The sequence below is a fragment of the Pezoporus flaviventris genome, unplaced genomic scaffold, assembly GCF_033815535.1.
Source record: "Pezoporus flaviventris isolate CSIRO_AGI_PZ_B2104156 unplaced genomic scaffold, CSIRO_AGI_Pfla_v1 ptg000007l, whole genome shotgun sequence".
Taxonomy (NCBI): Eukaryota; Metazoa; Chordata; class Aves; order Psittaciformes; family Psittacidae; genus Pezoporus; species Pezoporus flaviventris.
Window position 1 is genome coordinate 62,534,474 of NW_026892555.1, and position 19,636 is coordinate 62,554,109.

At 41.3% G+C, this 19,636-nt stretch overlaps 2 protein-coding genes across 2 annotated transcripts in view; one reads left to right on the plus strand and one right to left on the minus strand.

Moving 5' to 3' along the window:
* Positions 1 to 19,636, plus strand: part of LOC133267073 (dynein axonemal heavy chain 5-like) — a 459,819-nt gene that overhangs the window by 176,746 nt on the left and 263,437 nt on the right. The window lies entirely within an intron of this gene.
* The window catches only part of TMEFF1 (transmembrane protein with EGF like and two follistatin like domains 1), a 119,815-nt gene continuing 100,240 nt past the window's right edge, over positions 62 to 19,636 (minus strand). Inside the window, exons 6-10 of the mRNA XM_061449008.1 lie at positions 12,596 to 12,744; positions 11,694 to 11,759; positions 7,026 to 7,149; positions 2,778 to 2,936; positions 62 to 1,256 (exon numbers count right to left, since the gene is read on the minus strand). Of these exons, the coding sequence (XP_061304992.1) occupies positions 1,172 to 1,256; positions 2,778 to 2,936; positions 7,026 to 7,149; positions 11,694 to 11,759; positions 12,596 to 12,744 (583 nt within the window). The 3' untranslated portion in view covers positions 62 to 1,171. The remainder of the gene's footprint in view (positions 1,257 to 2,777; positions 2,937 to 7,025; positions 7,150 to 11,693; positions 11,760 to 12,595; positions 12,745 to 19,636) is intronic.

A 19,636-nucleotide genomic window follows, 5' to 3' on the forward strand; every position in this document is an offset into this window, starting at 1 on the left:
GCAACATAGTGAAAACGTTGTATTGTGTGACATGCTTTTCCAGTTCAAAATGTTGAAAGCATTTCTTTCTTTTTTTTCTTTTTTTTAACTGAACAAATTATTAAATCCTACATGCAAAATTTTGAAAGCCTAAACTACATGTTAAAACAGCTGAACACATCCTATTCACACTTTAGCTCGGGATCTTTCAAACGACAACTAACGATCTATTAATATAACTATGACCAGCAGACTAATTTGGATGGACTTCTTTAGCTCTTGAAAATACTCTATACAAGAGCACTAGTAATTCATTCACTTTTATTTTTTTTTTTGTATTTTAATCACAAACACTATACAATCAGTATTGTAGGTGTTAAAACATGTATTTGCTTTAAAAAAGTTTAAGAAGTATTAAAACAGCTTTAACAGTGATAAAGTAGGCTTTATTCCAATTATTTGTGTTCAATTATTCAACACCAATTTTTACAATACCTACATCTACTCAGACCTACTTTTGGACCTGTGCCATCTGCTCTACCAGGTAACTTCCCAAATTATGAAATTTATAGTTTTCCTCTTTAAAAATAAATTGTTGGAATTCAGTATGAAGATGGCAGTGCTTAGACCCAGCCCACACGTCTTATAAATATGTTACAACTACACACAGCACACAGCTTCACAGTTCATGCGATAGGCAGTGTCTAAAAAATCAGTTACTAACTTCCAAAAACATTTAAATATCTACGGTATTTAAACACAGTGTTTTCTAGTTTCTCATAAGAAAAGTAAGCTGTAAACATTTTTACCTTTTGTTCATGCCTTGTTTGCTAGGTAACGTGGACTTTTTTGTTGGTTTATTGTTTGTTGCCTGTTTGTTTTTAAATCTACAACCATTGATGGAATAAATCTGTGTTCCCAAAAATATTACATTCCATGGATAAAGCACAAGTCTATTATATAACCATGTGATACAGATACAGAAAATGGACTACTGTATTCAAAAACATAAAAGTAAAGATACTAAAACAGTCCATAGCTGTTAGAGCTGTTGCTTTCAGAATACAGACCAACATTGTTACACTAAAAATGTTCAAAAATAAGGCCTCTGAAATAAATATTTCCATTCTTTAAAAAAAGATATAATAAAAATGTACATCACATGGTCAATGTAGGTATAAAAATCACTAAGTTAAACCATTCTGGATGATGTATCTGAAGTAAAATGGCCTAGGTTTTGCTTCTGCCGACGTCCTCTATTGTTTTTGGGGCATTTTCTGTTAAAAAAAAAATAAAGAAAAAGGAGGACTGGTTTTACATATGCCACATAAAATTAAGCCTAGAAATAACACATTGACTTAAACTTCTGTACAGAACAATAGCAAGGAGTCTCTGAGCTGTGTTTATGAAGGGATGCTCCTGCTGTTCGGTACTGGACTGTTACCTGGGGACACCCATGGGACCTTAGATCACTCAGAAAGGAGTTCTGCTTGAGCTTAAGACTGAAACCAACAAGGTGCTATGTCCTTCAGCCTTGACCCAGCAAAACACATGCCACAGTGAATAATTACCCTGGCTTTACTCCATACATATTTCATACTTAAAATCCAGTGGATGGCAAGATTGGATCAAACAGCCTTTTGAAGTGCTGGACCTCCAAGTGTCCTGCTGCTCATGGCACCCCTGAGAGAGAGCCCACCCAGGACTCTCTGTAAGGTGACTCAGGTGATCCCTTTCTTGGGGACAGACACACAGCTGAGGAAGGATTCACAAAAGCCAGCAATTCTGAGTGGGATGGGACTTAACCCATAAGGCAACAGGCAAGGCTCAATGGAGCATTCCTACTGCAGTGAAGCAAGACAGACTGTCCTTGAGAGACTGTGAGCTGGGGAGCAGTTGTAGGGAGGCTGAAAGAGGAGGGCTGCTGAACCACAGCCTTCTCACCAGTGCTTTGGCCAGTGGGGTGGTCAGTAAAAAAGGGATGACATCAACTGCATGACCAAGTAACTAACTCTTTTATAAGTGCAGGAGCTGTCAAAGTATGTGTATATCCACATGTATCATGGATGCCCAAGCATAGGACTTAAATACTTCATGAACCTATAAGGTAACTAAAGTCAACCTTAATTTATCCCAGAGACCTCAGACATCATTGGGTTCAACTCCTTAATGAGCAAGCTGAACCCCTTGTCATCAAAAGGAATCCATGGCTCTCAGCTCAGTTTTCATAAAGGGTGAGACTCTGAGACAACCTAGAAACTTGTGTGTCTTTAAATTGTATAAAATAGGTTCCCATGGAGAGTGACTAATAACAGGACTAGATGCGCATTAATTTCCAGAAAGCATATATAGTGTGAGGGATACTCCTCCCTCCGTGTAACACCATTTACAGTGGTACTGCAAAGAGCAGCATCTTGTCAACCTCTCTGGTTTCACTGGGCGGGAGTAGGGATTATAGCTTCTATGAGATACCAGCAATGCTTGAGTAAGTTCAGGGAAGGTCTAATGCAGTAGCTGACCTTTTGGATGTGTTTCAAGGCTGGTCTCTTCTGCTGGGCATTTGGTCTGGGGATTCAGAGCAGTTACTGATGGTTTGTGAGTCTAAACCAATGTGTCTTTTGTGACCAAAAAAGCAAAGGCAATAGGATGTTACATAATCCTACAGCTTCAGTCATCAGGTGCTTTTTATGTGGATATTTTGAGATAAAGCATATAAAATTATGGGTGTTAAATATTTCAATACAGAATAAGTATATCCATACAATGCATAATTTTTCACTGTTTTTGTTTTTACCTACCTTGTTATGCACATGACAATTGCAACTATAATGGCAATCTGTACAGCTCCAATTATTGCTGCAATAAGGACATGCGTAAGCTTTTGTCTGCTTGGGACAACATAAAGAATACTAAAGTCTGTCTTTTCACAGTGCTGTCCAGTATATCCTGATTCACACCTGAAAAAGAAAAGGGATATTTTAGGGAATCTGTAATCTGGAAACAGCCCAGTCATTCTGCAGATGAAATAAGGAGTTCAAGGTGACTCCAGCTGAGAAAGAGTTGGTGAGAAGATGGAGGTGTGGAGATATGCTCTGCTTTCATGGATTTGGTTACTGGTGTCCGAGAACACACCGGCACGGTGAATGTCCTCATGTGGCAAAGGAAACTTACGGGATCATTATTAAATTGGGGCGGTATTTAGGAAGAATAAAGCAAATAGGTGAAATAAGTAGAGGAGGTTAAAGGAAGCATGCTTAAAGAAGCATGCTCAGGTAGCACAATGTCAGCATGCTCATTCGGCTGCAACATCAGCATGAGAGAGATATGACAAAGAGGAAGAGAAATCTTGAAAAATGTGGGAAAAGGAAGATCTCTTTTCCAGCTGCAGTATACAGAAGTGGAATCCTGCAAAACCTATCAGACAAGCCGAGCATCACACCCCTCCTGCCTTGTCACTGAAGCAAAATTTACTGGAGGCCGGGTTAGAAAACACAGAGGCCCACAATGTTAAAGTGGGAGTCCATGGAAGAATCCATAAAAATTGGCTAGGGACAGGGGAGAAATGGCTGGAGGTAGAAGAGAAGTAGCTGCTCTAAATGGTAGCTTTCCTGAGCAAAGCAGCAGTTAGCTCAATGAGAACACAGAGGCTGCCCCTGATCAGCAACATAAGTTTAGGGAATGCCAGATGTGCCAGCAGTGAAGGTGGCAGAGAAAACATGCTCTGGAGCAATTCATGTTGGAAGGCAAGAGAGGATGAAGCACAACACTGAAAGGCAAGAGCCACCCAAGACACTGAGCTGAAGTCTGCGGAATGAAAGTCCACCACTCACATCCCTGAGCAAGTTCCTTGTACAGCTGTCCTTTAAACTCACTGATGCAAATGGATCATCCAGGGCAACTGGATTACATACAATTAGCCTCCAGCTCTGTGGTAGAAAGCTGGAGAAGAAATGGTCACACACAGGCAGAGAAAAAACCCTTTTGTAAACTGGATCAGATAGACCCTAATGCAACACAAAATCAGTCTCATCCATCAAAAAGTTTTGTGCTAGGGTAGGAATTATTTGTGTTTGGAGGAATAAAATAAGTACTCCACAGCCATTCCTGCAACTGCTAATGCAACTCCTAATCCCCCTTTGCATGCAGGGATAACAATTGGGGTTTACATGTTCATAATCTTGTGACTCTACTTTCTCCAGCCATCAGCTGCTGTGTAAGGAGTTTTGGTTCAGGCATAAAACAAGTTCCTGTAAGAGCAGAGTTATTAAAGAAAAGCCCTGTGTACTGCATGTAAGCTCAGTAATGATTAGGAAGAGAATCAAGAGAAACGTGTATTAGCATACATGAAGGAAGAGGGTGGGGAATACGTTGGCAATAATGCAAAAAGAAACAATTTAAGGAAGAGAACTCCTTTCTAGTGGAAAGGACTGAATTTTCATTGTTACTTTGCTTTTGTTTTCATTAAAGAAGGTAACAGTCAAAGTGTGATTAATGTGAGAATTGCTTTAAAACAGAGAAGGCAAAACAAAGCAAAGGGGACACAAGTAATTCAAAGATGTTTTCTCAGAAACACTGAAGCCACAGGAAATTATTTCTGAGGAATATCGAATGGAGATTCAGGAGTATTGAATTCCTGTAAAGAAGAAGTTCTCGTGTTAAGAGCTATATTGGCGATGGGATGAAGTTTAAGCTTCACTTAAACTAGTGGACACTAGTTTAAGCTACCTTAAACAGGTAGAACAGATTAAAAAGCATTCTGCTGCATTAGCATATAGCAAGATAATATAGCACTAATACAATAGCAAGATAAACAGAGGTCAGCATGGATTTATCAAAATATGCTGATCAGTCAACTAATTGAGTCAGCGAAAGAAGTTCTTTGCAAAGGCTTGACCTGTGCCTCCTTGATGGAGCCTGTCATAAGGAAGGGGAAGAACTGCAGCGGCAGATAGACCAGATCACAGATGTGCAAAGGCTGCTAAACTAAATATTATGCAACAGCCTACTCCAAAACCTTCCTTCCGCCCGCCTGCTGCGAGTCCTGGAGGGCTGCCGTGCAATGAGCAAGGAGATTCACTGCCCTCAGTGAAAGCCAAAGTCAGAATTTGCCCTGTGCAGGTATTTGCTGCAGTTTTTAGGTCATCTGAAACCTCACATAGATCACTACCAGGAAATGAGAGCCAAATTAAACAATGTACATGCTAGATGTGTATGAGAACACAAAGGATTTGAAAATAACAATCTACCCCCAGCATTCATCGTGATATGTTACTTGCCACAGAAAGAGAGATTTTTTTCTTTGGTAGAAGTACCTGATTACTACAGCAGATTGCTGCCTGATATAAATCATTTGTTTCCTTATTAACTCTGCTCTAGTAGGAAACATGGATAAAATATGAGACCATCAGTATTTAAATAGCCAAGAAAAATCCAAAGGCGATCTGATACTTAGGGTTAAGAACAGACAATCAGAAATTCTTGACTGGAACCATGTGAGGGTTGTTGCGCGAGGTCCAGTGCTGAGACAGGGTTCAGGCTGTTCAAATAAATAACTGAAGGTAGGAACAGTAATTGTAGAATAGAATATAAAGGGAGAGTACATTAACTAAATTCATTGAAACATTGCCTGTCAGTAATTATTAGAGTAATAATAAATATTTGCATGATAGAACAGTAATTGAATCATTAATGAATACATTTCTATGTGATTAGTGCCTTCCAGCAAAACAAAAGTTCAAGAAATAAAAAAATATAAAATCAGCCAGGACCTTTTTCCTTGAAATACCTCTACTTTGAATATTTTGAGGACAAACCCATCAAAAATTTTGTTAAACACAGCTCTAGATTAAAAGAATACTGTATTCAAATACTGCTGTATAACGCCCATCAAGATAATGTGGGCGGATGCACCCAGTTTCCCAAAAGAGGCAAAGCCATTTTGAGCTCTCTTGGCTCTGTCCAAAGAAAAGAGAAAAACAAGTAAATCCTACTGGAAAGGTGAAAATAAACAAGAAAGGGTCTTGGATGGCAAAAGGAATGATATAAGCTTCCACATGCTGAAGCTGACAACCATATTGGCTCTGCCTTTTGGGCTTCCTGCTCTCTGATCAGTCTGGAAACCCTTAAATCTTGGCAGTGCAACACCTCCTTAATATCCCTGATCAATAAAGATCAAGGGACAAGATCTGATAGTATCTAATGGATTTACAGCTGAATTTTCCAAAGCAAATGAAAGCAAAGAGTTATAGCATCTTTGACCACATTAATCTGAAAGTACAAGCTTGCAAGACAGAAGTTCAGGAGTGAAAGCTCCTAATGAGCAGGGCACTACATATCATGAAGAAAAAGTGGCCATTTTCTGTAAAAAACTTTTAAAATTAATTTTAGTTTTTGAGGTAAATAAAGTTGCAGAATTCAATTGGTGAAATGTAAAGAAAAATATTGTCTGGGGGAAATAAACTGGAACATTCAGGTAAACTAGGAAACACTGAGCGGCTTTATACTGAGAATACTGAGCTGCTAGATTTCACTGTAGACAAACAGCGTGGGCTGAAGAACATGTTGCAATATTATACTCTCTAGATGAAGCCTATTACTGTGAAAAGGACAATTAATGTTAAAAATAAGATATTGATACTCTAGAGAGAGTTTATGACAGGAGCAATAAAATGCACAGATAGTATAAAAACAGACTGAGAGGTCTATGGGGAAAGCAGTCATACAGAGAAACCATGCAAGGCAAAGGCATTCTTTTTGTGGGTTTTTCTCTCTCCAGATAGGATTTAGCAGCTGAAAATAAGGGGGCAACACTAAGGCCACACTCTTCAGGGATATTAAGCTTCTGAACTACCTGACTGAGTGTCGCCTCTGAGCACTATCATCCACATGACGGGAGCAGCTGGGTGCTACCCACAGCATAGGGATACAGCTCTTGTGGCGCTGCTTAGATAAGTGCAAATTGGTACATGCTGTAATTATGTCTAGAGAGCATTTTGATTAAGCTTTACAGCAATTTCAAGCACACTTTGGAGGCATGCAGAACTTACCGGCAGGAAGCCTTCTGAGTGGAATAAATGAATTCACATTTTCCATGTATACAGTAGCCATTGAAGCTTTCTGAACAAGGTATGTGGTTTCCAATGTAAATGTCTTCTCTTTGATCGCTGGCATCTTGAAAAGAAATATACATAAATGATTATAAATGTCTGTATGATATTCATTAAAAAATCTCAACCAAGAAAAGCATAACCTTAAAAACTTGCACCAAATAGAGGAACACAGAATAATAAAGCAAAAGCTTAAGGGTGAAGTTTCAGAGGCACCTAGAGATTTGCTAGAATGTACTGCACTGAAAAATGATCCTCAGAGACATCTAAATATGCTTCTTATGTCAGGTTTCTTGAAAGGAGAAAAGTATTCATGACAGAATCAAGCCAATGGAGGAAGATCAGCAGAAGCTTTGTCAGTGGCATTGGGACAAAGAGCTAATACAGAGAGCAATCTCCCATCCCTAAACAGAGGAAAGAAATCCTGAAGGGTTAGAAAGAATCTGAACCACATTTTATTATTACTGGGCAGAAAACAACTCCATAAAGCCTAGATCTGACTGGTACCACTGGTCACTATAGCTGAAATAAAACACACTACAACACCGGTCTTCCTCAGAGAAATGGTTTTATGGAGAGGGAACTCAGCACAGCTCAGCACAGGAAGGCAGTCCCTTCTGTGCCAACATCTTTCATGCTTCTGTGTTGTTACTAAAACTATCTAAAGCTGCATATATTTTCAACCATTCTTTCCCCAAAATTTTTCTATAAAAAAGTCCTAAACACTTGGTAATTCATAAAGAATTCTCTATAGAGCAGGGATCTAAAGATGTGAGTGTAATTGTGGAATATGTTCATTTCCATAGCAATAGACTATAGCATCACAAGTACAAGATTATAATGAACTGCAGGTGCCAAGCAAAAAGGGACTTTGAAGAAGAAATCTTATACAATTGCAGATACTTGAAATAACACTAGCAAGAAAGAGCTGCTGGTTTAGGTCTGCACTGAACATCTTCTGAAATGCTTTCTAATTTTTTCTAGGAGAAAAAGAAAATCTATTAGAGGTTTTAGACATAAGGAAGTCTGTTGGTTCAGGCTGTGCTTCAAAGATACGGAAGACTTGATAAAAGGGAAGAACATTGCCTGACATTGACAAGATGTCCACCATTGCCCTGATGCAATAGACTATGTTGTGGCATGTCTAAGAGGAGAAAAGTGGGGATGTCTCATCCCAAAACTGTTGCCTCCCTCCTCCAAGCAGTAATTACTGTCATTGTAATTGGTCCCGATCCAAGGCTAATAACAAGCTGCGTACAATTATAGATCATAGAACAGTTAGAGTTGGAAAGCCCTACCATGGGCACGGGTGCCTCACACTAGATCATGTTACCCAAGGCTCTGTCCAACTTGGCCTTACTCTGTTCATATAGCTGTGCCATGCACGTTTTAATGCACGCACTAATGCAGAATGGGAGGCCCAGTGAAAGATGCGACCCCTAAAAGGTGGGATGGCCATGGCCACCCAAGTCAGAGGCAAAACTTGTTAAATGTAGGAGGTGATTCCTAGTGTAAAACAGACATTTACCCACCTATTGATGGGAATCCTTTTTTAGTCTGAGAGGCCTACAAGACTGCTTCATAGCTTCAAAGTGAAAGGTTTAACTGGTATAGGAGCCATGAAAGAGTGACCAGATATATTAGTTCAGATCCTTCACCAGAAGAAGGAAGAGGCATGCACAACACCTGAAACCCTGATTCTCGTGTTGGTACTACGAAACCAGCAAGCCAGCTGAATCTAGGAAAAGAGACTTTACTGATGTAACTTTAGTAAGCCGCTTGCACTGCGGGAGGGGGAGACTGCCACGGCTGCGGTTCTAGAGACTAGGAGGTGTTAAGCATTCAAAGAACAGGCTTTAACAAGAGTAACCCAAAGGAATTTAAAGCAAAAGCAAACAGAAGTGTGGACTATTCTCTTGTACTGGAAGAAAAAGTAATTCAAAGCCAGCTTTCACTATCTCGAGAGACACGACTGCTGCATTGAAAAATTTCAAAACACTATTTCTGCACAAGGCATATTCCCTCTGTGCACATCATTTGACAAAATTGAGACTGCACAAGCTGTACACATTAATAATAATAATTATATACAAAGTTTTTTCCACTAACTAGATTTCAAGAGCGATTTATACGCAATGAATAAAAGGCTGTAACTTCTTCTGAATAGGAACCAAAAGTGGTGTTTCATTACATCACATAATAAGATGTATACTGCATTTGGTGCCTTTTATGCCTTCAAAATGTAAGTGAAAATTGACATTAAACCATTCCAAATGGTACATCATATGGAATGAAAATAAGAGACTTTGTGAAAAAAGAAAAATATACGGAGCTTTTTGGAAATGAATGGCTTTTCAAGAAGAGTGAAAGGAATGTCGAATGTCATGGTAGGATGGCTTTACTCTGAGATGCCATGAGAAGGCAAAACAAGCATAATGACAGTAAAAAATAAAGACCAGAGCTAACAGAGAGGATACTCACCCCTCACAACAAAGCATGTATTAAGACTGGCACTGAGGAGAAACAACAAGCTATCAGCATCAGTGATTCCTTCCTGTGCAGAATGGAAGCATCCCATTTGAAGATTGGACCCTCTTTTCAGGGGCCCAAATTAGGGAAGTCATCACAAGATTAAAGAGCTTAGTACAAGCTTCAGACTATTATCCATTTGTGCTCTTTCACATGGGTACTGATGATGTAGCAGTAAAAAGTCTGAGGTCAATCAAAAGACATTTCAGAGCCCTGGGAAGAATGCTGAAATATTTAGGAGCAGAGGCAGCGTTTTCCTTAATCCTCCCAACAATGAGGGGAGACTTTGGAAGAAACAGGTGAGCCCAGGATAGCAATACCTGGCTCCAGGACTGGTTCTTGCACCAGAACTTTGGGTTTTTAGACCATGACAGAGCCTTTGAGACACAAGCTCCTGATAGGATCCACCTGCCCTGAAGAGGAAAATGCAACTTTGGGCATACGCTGGAGGAACTGATTGAGAGAGCTTTAAATTAGAATCAGAGGGGAAAGGGAATAACAGCAGCATTGCAGTAGATAAGCCAAGGGTTGGCATGACATCGCCTAGGGCGGCAATACTACTGGGAATATTTGTACTGCTCCTGGGTGCACAGAGGTCTCAGGAACATACCTGAAATGATTGTACACCAACACTCGTAATATGAGAAACAAGCAGGATAAACTGGAAGTGCTGATTAGTTCCCAGAACTGACGTAATTGGTGTCAGTGAGTCTTGGTGGAAGGAATCCCATGACTGAGTGCTGGGATGGAGGAAGGCTACATGCTGTTCAGGAGGGATAGGCAAGGCAGGTGAGGTGGAGGTGTCACGCTGTATGTAAGGAAAAGGTTTGACTGTGCAGCCCTTACAGTTAGTGTTGATGTGGTTGAGAGCCCCTGGGTGAGGGGTGGGGGGACCAAAACCAAGGAGATGTTGTAGTGGGTGTCTGTGGACTGAAAGGGTTGGAAGGAATGTGCTATGAGGATTGGTTAAGGACTCTGGGCTTGTCTGGTTTGGAGAAAAGTAGGCTGAGGGGCAACCCCATTGCTCTCTACAGCTTCCTGAGGAGGGGAAGTGGAAAGGGAGGTGCTGGTCTCTTCTCACTGGTATCCAGGGACAGAATATGTGGGAATGGTTCAAAGCTGTGCTGGCGAGCTTTAGACTGGACTTTAGGAAGCATTCCTTCACAGAGAGGGTGCTCAAACACTGGAACAAGAGTCCTAAAGTGGTAGTTGATGTTCCAGGCCTGCCAGTGCTTTAAGTTAAGAGGCATTTGGATGATGCCCTTAACAGCATGCTTTAGCTTGGTCAGTCCTGAATTTGTCAGGCTGATTAGATGATTTCTGTAGTCCCTTCTAACTGAAATAATTCTATTCTATTCTGTTCTAACAGTGCCATTATTTGTGAGAAAAGGGGAGAAAAGGTTAAGACCTATGCAGATCTGCCTTTTGTCAGTAACTTGAAAAAGACAGAGGCATTTTTTTCCTGGACAACCATACTTTGAGCAAGAGTCATGACATGCAGAAGCATATATTTTTGTTCTGAGAATGTACCTAACACATGGGCTACTACCAGGTAAAATAACAGAGTAGAAAGTGAAACTCTGCCCTATTTCATTTATACTAAGGTTATTAAAGGTAAGGTAAGGTTCATACAGGTAAAACATTTTTAAGCAGTGTCAGTCAGCATATTAGTTTACTGAAAAATATTTTGAAATAACCTAACAAATACAGAATCTGCTTTTTTTTTTCCCCAGAAGTTAACACAAAAGATGGGGTCACAGGAGGGAGGCTTATGTCATTGCATCAGGAATGTCAGCTTGGTGTCTTCCAATAATTTTCACAGCACTTGTGGGGAGTCTAAGCCTAGGACCACTGCATAGGATGCTGAGCAGCTGAGCATCTTAGATGAATACAGCAGGCAAAACTCACAAAAAATCCTGCACATCTTCTTTCCAGCCTTGCAACCCGCTGTAAGAAAGAAGCTGTTAACAGCTCTGTCTCGGTTACAGAAATCAAAGCTGTAAGGCAGACAAGAAGGGACCTGTGTGCTGTTTTCCAGTCTTGTGAAACTGTAATCAAACAACACAGTTAGCACAGTACCTTTCACCTCTGGCCGATACTGCATGCCATCCTCTTTCTTTCCAGCAGCGTTCGTGTCATCTGTTTCTAGATAAATACATGCATTGATAGCTATTAGGAAAGGCTTATTTCCAGACCACTACATTGAGAAGCCAGAATAGCAGTCAAAGAATTATTTAAATTGCAGCAAAACTGGACACATTCCCACATTGTTCCTCCCATAAAACCTGCGCACCAGGTCAGTAACCCACTGTCCAGACCAAGACTTGGCACACCTTAAGCTGTAGGCTTTGAACTACAGCTTTTCTGTGGTATAGGCCTAGGTTATTTTGGTGACAGTCTGCTTTTGGTTTTGGAATTGTCCAAGCTACAGATCTAGATGTAACTGGCAAAGAGATGGTGGAAAGCTGTTATTCCCATGAGAAAGTCCTAACTGCAACATCCCAGAACTGAAGAGTCATGCACATGACTAACTATAAGGCAGTAGACCAGAGGGAGTCAGTGGATCATTCCAACATGGGAAAAAGAAAGGGGTATTTGTGCAATCAGGGCCAACTTGACTTACCTTGGAAGCACATTGTAAAGCCCACAGCAGCAAGACGGAACATTTCCCTTCCACTGGTATTCCTTTTGCTCTCATACTTCTTACCACCCCCTCATGTAAGACACATTGGACTATCACTTAGATCCTCGTAAGAGCTTTCCTTGTCTTTCCAGGTAACAGCAGCCAAAGAAAGGTAATGTAAACACAGCACGTATATATGTAGTGCAAACATACCTCTGTGTCAGAAACTCTAAAATACAGGCAGGAGTTCGCTGATAACTGGATCAGTGACTTCTGATCAAAAATGGGAACAGGAGAGCTGTACCAAGCTCACTTATGTCGCAACTTACATTGACCATAAAACCAAAATTAAGCATACCTGAACAGTGTCCAAGATGCCTGATGTCGATCTGCTCTTGCCTCAGACACGATGCTTCTCTAACAAAGCATGGATTGTTATAGGAACTTCCATCAGAAGCACATACAGGATTAAAACTGTATCCACTGCAGTCTATATTACATACACACCTGTTAATTCAAACATACAGCAAAACAAAATTGACATCCAGCAAACAAGAATTAAGTTATGTTGAATCCTTATCAAACACTAGCTCATACACTAATGCCAGGGGAGAAGAGCGTGCTGCATGAGGACACTGAAAAATCTGTTGATGTCTCAGGCTTCTAAACAGAAGGTACAAAATCATGAATCAGTGCTTCAGTGTGCTTTTTAATAATGCATTGATGTTTCTCATCATTTTACTGTGATATCAATCTCATTGATTAACACCTGAAAATTGATAACACATTGCTAGGAAGATTTACTACATTAATATAACAGTTTGTGATGCTTGTTCTCAAAACCAGATGAATATTCTATTTTTGGGGGTCGTCAGGATCCCTGAGAGGGAAACAGACAGAAAAGGATTCCCATTTCTGTTAATCAGTAACAAGATATTTTCTATTTCAGAGGTTGTGCAGAATCAATATGCTCAGTTAAGTGTGTCATTTCAACATTTCATTTACACCTTTGAAAGTTAACAGTGGGGGCTTTTATGTTGTATTTAAAACAGGATTATGCTATCTGAATTATTTTATACTGCATCCAATTGACACTTCGGTTGTTTTAGATGTGGCATTTCCCATAAAATTTGTATCTAGGGTTTTAAAATGAAAGTAGGAAAAATGAAGACCTAGCATGTAGCTGGTTCCTAACCTCACAAATGTAGGGCAGCCGAAGACGTAGGTAGGGCTGTGACTTACCTGTGTTCAGTTAGACAGCTTTGTTACCCCAGCAAAAAGGCCTGAAACTGTACGGGTATGAATGTCACAGGAAACCTTTACAGCTGTCAAATCCCCAGCCCCCTTGTTTTAATCAATATTTTACTTTTTAACTGAACCTCTGTGTTTGAATGACAGTTTCTCTGTGTGTTTCACCTTGCTCTGTAAGCTCTGCTCTGCCTGGGAAAAGTAAAAAGCTTGGCTGCAGAACTTGGGCCAAGGTGGGTAGCACGTCCAGTGCTCAGTTGAGCTCCTCTTGATGCTGTGAGAGCAAGAAGAGCTGCTATACATCCCCTGAGGAGGTGCCAGTGGGTACATGATCCTCTCCTTACCAGAAAGCTCTGCATTACAGGGCACATGGTCTGACTTCTAGAAGCTGCTGCTAGCTTCATCACAATTCACTGTTATAAAACACGGGGTGGGAAAAAAAAACCCTGAGCTACCAATTTGCCAAGGTTTTTATGTTCTTTCCAGCTGTTCCAGGTACAATCAAACTATTAAATAGATGTATGTGTGTCTCAAGTCAGTAACAGATCTTGCAGTGGGACCCAATTCCATGCTGCAGAAGCACTGAAGATGGCCAGTGTACCTTTCACTCTTTATCCACCAGCAGCTTTTGCTGCCAAAATTTACAGCTGCTAATTTTGCCAGTAATATTTCATGCCTGTGAACTTCAGGTTGTTGCTAGACAAAAGAACACCTCTAGTACAAGCCGGTTTTTAAGTGCACCTAATGGCACTGCCCCAGTATTAAGTCTCTGTACCTCTTAGTGACCCACCTCAAAGCACTCATGAAGCCGCTAAATATCAATATGATGAACATATGATATTTTTTCTTACTAGAAATGGTAATGGTTGCAAACTTTAGACCCAGGAAAGGAAGGACTCTTTTGTCTACGTGCTCCCGCATGATTTTAAGCCTAATAAGCCTAATGAGGACTTTAACGGGATTTACTATATGCAACTAAAAGGCTCAGCAGTTGTGCACATTTATTGACACACAAGAGCAGACAGCTAGTCCTAATTCGTATGACACTGGCTATGTGCTTACAGATACCTTCGCACAGCCTTAAAGCTCAGGAACCACCACTGCCTGAATGCACCCCTCCTTGTCACATTGGTATAGGTATCTCTAGGCTGATTCCATCTGTATTTCTGTGTTCAAACTGCACTAAATCTGCCTGTAGTCACCATCCAAGGTCTGTAGCACTGCAATTACTGTTGGGATTTGTCATCCCTCGTGACAAATAAGGTGAGTTTTGAAAGTATTTTTTTCTTCCTTTTGGCGACGTTACAGGCAAGAGTTGAAACTGCTTAGAAGCTGCATGCATTTGCGTGATTCGCTGTGTTTAGATTTAGCATCTAATCTTAAATGTTTACTTTCTTAGCATTGCCAAATGCTTGCTTTGGGGTAGTTGTGAATTCCTGACCCTTTTTCTGACAAACGCTCTCAGTCTTAGCTCCAAGAATCTTTTCAACGTACAAAAATTTCTTTTCATATTTTAAAATTTACTTCTAAAGGCAGGAAAATGGTAACAAAAAACAACACCAAAAATGACAAAAGGAGAACTTGTGACACTTCTGTAAGTGCTGGGGCAGCATGAAGCAGCAGAAGCCCACTGACCAGCTGCAACAGCCTTGCAGGACAGACTTGGTGACTGCCAGGGCTGGGAGTAAGCGAAATGCCAGCCTGCTGCCAGTCTGGATGCTGGGATTTGCTGGAGGCTTGCAAGCACACCAAATCCCCACTGGGGCCCTGCTGGCACTACAGACCACCAGCAGCTGGCAGCCATATGTGCTTTCCACCCACAGGCTAGATGAGGCTCGCCAGCTGGACTGACCCATCCAACCAGTGGAATACGTGCCTGCTGCCCACCCGTACCCATGCTGCCCGCACACATGCTCCCCAGGCACTGACCGCCCTTCCCTATGGGAGATGGGGTGGATGGTCCTGTGCCTGCCTCACTGTGGCTAACTGTTACCAGCTGTTGCTGACCACAAAACCAACTGTGCTGCTGGGGCATCCCCTGGCATTTGTGTCCCTGATCTCCAGCATCTGCCCCCTCTTCCAGGATCCACACCATCCTCCTTCCAGGCACCCTTCTTCTGTCCAAGGGCACAGCCTTTCAGGACACCTCTCCAGAGCCCAGGCCCTTGGTTTGTGGTCTATCTGCAGAAGTCCAACTTCCCAGCTGCTGAATCTGTCTCATGTCTCTTTATTAACTGGACATATCAGGATGTGACACTTTTGCTTAGCCCAGGCATTAACCAGAATTTACAACCAGTCTATGTTTATTGCAGCTCCTGAGTTCAAAAGTTCAATTTCAGATGCTCTCTTCCAGCATGGCATCTAATTGTCTGCCTGAAGCCATTAGCTACTTCTTTGCCTAAGGCCATAACACCAAATGGTACACCTGGCCCTCACCTGGCCATTAAGGTACTGGTGTAGATGCTTTGACAGAGCTGTCTGGCATGTAAAAGTGGGTGGTTTATGTACACGATGAGATAATGAACAGTTGAACTGGACTGATGTACCTAAACAAATTGAAACTATTGTGCTTTGTTATTCCAACAGAAAAGTCTGAAGCCTTCCAGAGGGCTGAAAGGGAATGACTTAAGATGAGAACATGGCTGTGACATGATGCCCTGATGCAGAGTCTCCATAGATGCAGTAGGGTGGCAGAGAGGGAGCCAGGAGCACGTGTTAGAAACCTGTACCCATTAGAGAGTCCATATGGGGTGCAGTGACATTGTCCTTGCTCATAGCTGGTTGGTACTACTCCCAAAATACAGCCAGGCCTGCAGGAAGCGCCAAATCGAGAGACAAGAGCAGTGAAATGCAGGGAGTGCTGTTCTCGATAGAAAACATGAAACAAACATGTTTTTAACTGCTCAGTGTTTGCAAAGGAAGGTAAAACTGTGGGAGAGCAAGTTGCTGCTCTGATGCTGCACATCAAACACATTGAAACTGGTGGCTGGGTGCCTGCAAAAGGACAGGACCACCACCACAGACTGTAATGAAAAGGCAGCTCAGGAAAGTATTGGAAGATCTCCAAATGAACCCACTATGAAATGCTAAAAACGTGTTCCATCATCTGAAGACAGAGAGCCACAGAGAGCAAACAACAGCTTGATACTGAGGAGATGACAGAAAATACATCCTTCTGAGAGGAACCACATCCCCCACCAATGAGTCTGAGTCCTGCAGCCAGGCAGAAGTCAAAGACCAAGGCTAAAAAAGCACATTCCGTGGGGCTGAACCATCCCACAGACTGTACAAGCAGCACACAAAGCATGGGAGAAGACGCAGCAGACAGTGTTAATGAGCTAAAAGCAGGGCCTCAAAGGGCAGAAATCTTATCTGGGCTTTTGCAGGCAGGAGAAGCTGTGTGAGGTGCCATGAACTGTGGGCTTTGTTTTTCTTCACAGCTGAAGACTGAAAATGGACAGAGAATTGAAGCCACAGGTTGTAATCTTTTCCTTTCATGCTGGCAAGAGATCACAAAGACAGCAGAGGACAATACAGAGAGCTGCTGGGGAAGGGAAGGGCAGGAAAAACTCAAGATCATGAAAGGGGACAGGGATATGTAGGAGGGGCACCCAGAGAGGAGAGTAGACCCTAACTGTGAAATTCTGATATCCCACCTTTTAAGCACTTCTTACTTCTGCCTTAGCTCCCACCAGCACTGTGCCCATGTACAGCAGTCCACAACAGCAGTGCCACATGCAGTTTCCCAAGCTTGGCTATGAGCACTGTCCAGCATGACTTGTGCAGAATGACTGATGAATGGCAGCTCTGCCCCAAGGCTGAACTCCTCCATCCACCAGTCTGATACAGGCACTAGCCTGAAAACCTAGCTTCAGGGCAAAGGGATGCAAAGGTTTTGATCATATTTCTAAATTCACATGCCCAGCATAAAAATATTAGGTTATACAATTAGAGATATTTAATTAGAGGCAGCCAAAGCTTTAGCCCCATCCCTCAGGCAAATGCTCTGACAGGTATGTTTATTCCTTGGGAGTGACTCCCAAGATCAGGAAGGATCTTGGGAAAGAAACCCAGAACAATGGAAATTTTCAAAGAGAAAGTAATCCTTTTGAAAGCTTGCAAAATAAAAATGCCAGAATACTTTTAAACATCATAGTGTATTTCTCATGGCTCTCAATTATTTACTCCTGCTATTTGGAATAACCTCCAGGAAGACCTGCCTTAAGTCCAGCAGTGGTGCCAGCATAAATTGTTGTGTGACAAACATGGCAGGACACCTGCTTGGTGTCCTGTGAAAATAGAGAATCATAGAATAGCTAGGGCTGGAAATCATCAAGTTCCAGCCCTAGCTGATGCCTTCAGCCTGATGTGTGGCTGCTCAGCACAACCTTCAGAAGAAAAGAGTTGGCCACTTAAGAAAATGTCAGTTAACAGAATCATGTACTAACAATGCCTTGAAGTGCTTGATGTTTCACAACAGAAAGAAGTGAATGAATGCTTCAAGTTTTTGCTGTAACAGCTTGCTGTAAAAGTCACATTGGAATAAAAAGAGTCAGAGCACTACAGGAGTCTTTTTTTCACAATAACATTCCTACTGGTTTTAACCAAAGGGATTGAAACAGGTAGTAAATCCAAGTTGATGTCTTGCTAGAGAGGGCTGCTGCTCAGTGTCCTCAAACAAATCTTTTCTCTTGCTTAGCCCTGGAACATCAACAAGACATATTCAGGTGTTTTTCTGATGTACTAGAAAAAACTTTAATTTTGTCTCCTGTCACCAGAGCTTTGACATCCTATGAAAAAGGCACCAGCTTGTTGTGACAATGTGCTTTTAGAAGTTGCGTGTGTATCGTTCGTTCATCAACACCATTAGTTAAACAGAAGAGCGTTTTAACTTCAGGAAAGTACAAAGTGCTATAATTAAACCAAACAAAATTTCTAGGTGGTTTTAATAAATACGGAATGAGAATGTACAACTCATTTATTAGGGGCTACTAGGTGTAACAAAGAAAACGTGTTTAGTAAAATGATGTGACAAATCTGAAATGAGCTTAGGCTGTATGAACACTTGCTGCTATCAGTAAATTAATTAGATCCCCAGAGATCAGAACACATTTCAAGGCTCTTTTTTGTTTTCAGGCTTCAAGGTGTACGTGGTTTGTTGGAAGTTCTGTGTGCTTAAAAACCATGGTAGATTCAAAGAAAAGAGAGAAAAAAGAGAAAGGAAAAGCATTACAGACTTGTGGAGTGGGCTTGGCTGCTAAGAGACTAATGTTTCCAACCAGCAGAACAGGCTGCTGCATTTGTGCCCATCTGGGATTTGCTCACAAATGTATTTTTCTGGTTTGTCCTGACAGAGTGCTGCTTGCTGCCCCTTCCCAATAGCCAACTGCAATAGTAAGCTTTCGCAGGTACTCATCTGTTTATTGGCACATCTTGCTTACAAATGTAAAATGGAAGCACTAGAATAAAACAAAGCGTGTGAAATGCACACAGATGGATAAGGGTATGCTTGAAGGAATAAATCTAGGTGAACTGAAATAGCAGAGGTGTTGCAATTGCAGTTAAGAAGATAACCATGTCAAATGAAGGATTATCTTTCATTTTATGTTTCTTCCCTTGTGTGCAATTCTTTCCAGATGAAGCCTGAACTAAGAAAATCTGGATTTCAAAGTGATTTTTCTACCTATTTGTCTAGAGCTGAATCTTCATGAGGTTTTTTCGGCATCTTTTTTCAAATCCCTTTATAGCACACACAAAAAAGAAAGAATAGATTTCAATTCTACAAACTTTTCTGTGCCCTGCTTGAACACCATCTTGGCCTTTACTTCCACCCAGCAATGCAGAAGACCCTTTAAATGCCATAAGCTTCAGCTACTTTCCTTCTTGTCCTTGAATTTCATGGAATGGCTTGCTCTGACCACTGTAGAAATTCAGTCCTTTCCTGCAGTGAGCTTCTAGCAGCGTATGTGGTGAACCGCTGCTTGCTCTCACAAGAGCAACCTAACCCTCCCTCCACCCTTGAATAACAGAAACCTTCAAAGACTTGGCACACACTGCTGCAAAGATCATTAAAAATAGACATTAAAAAAACCCCAAGCCTGGATAATTATCCACCTAGGATCAATTCATTTTCTTAATAGTCAGTATAATG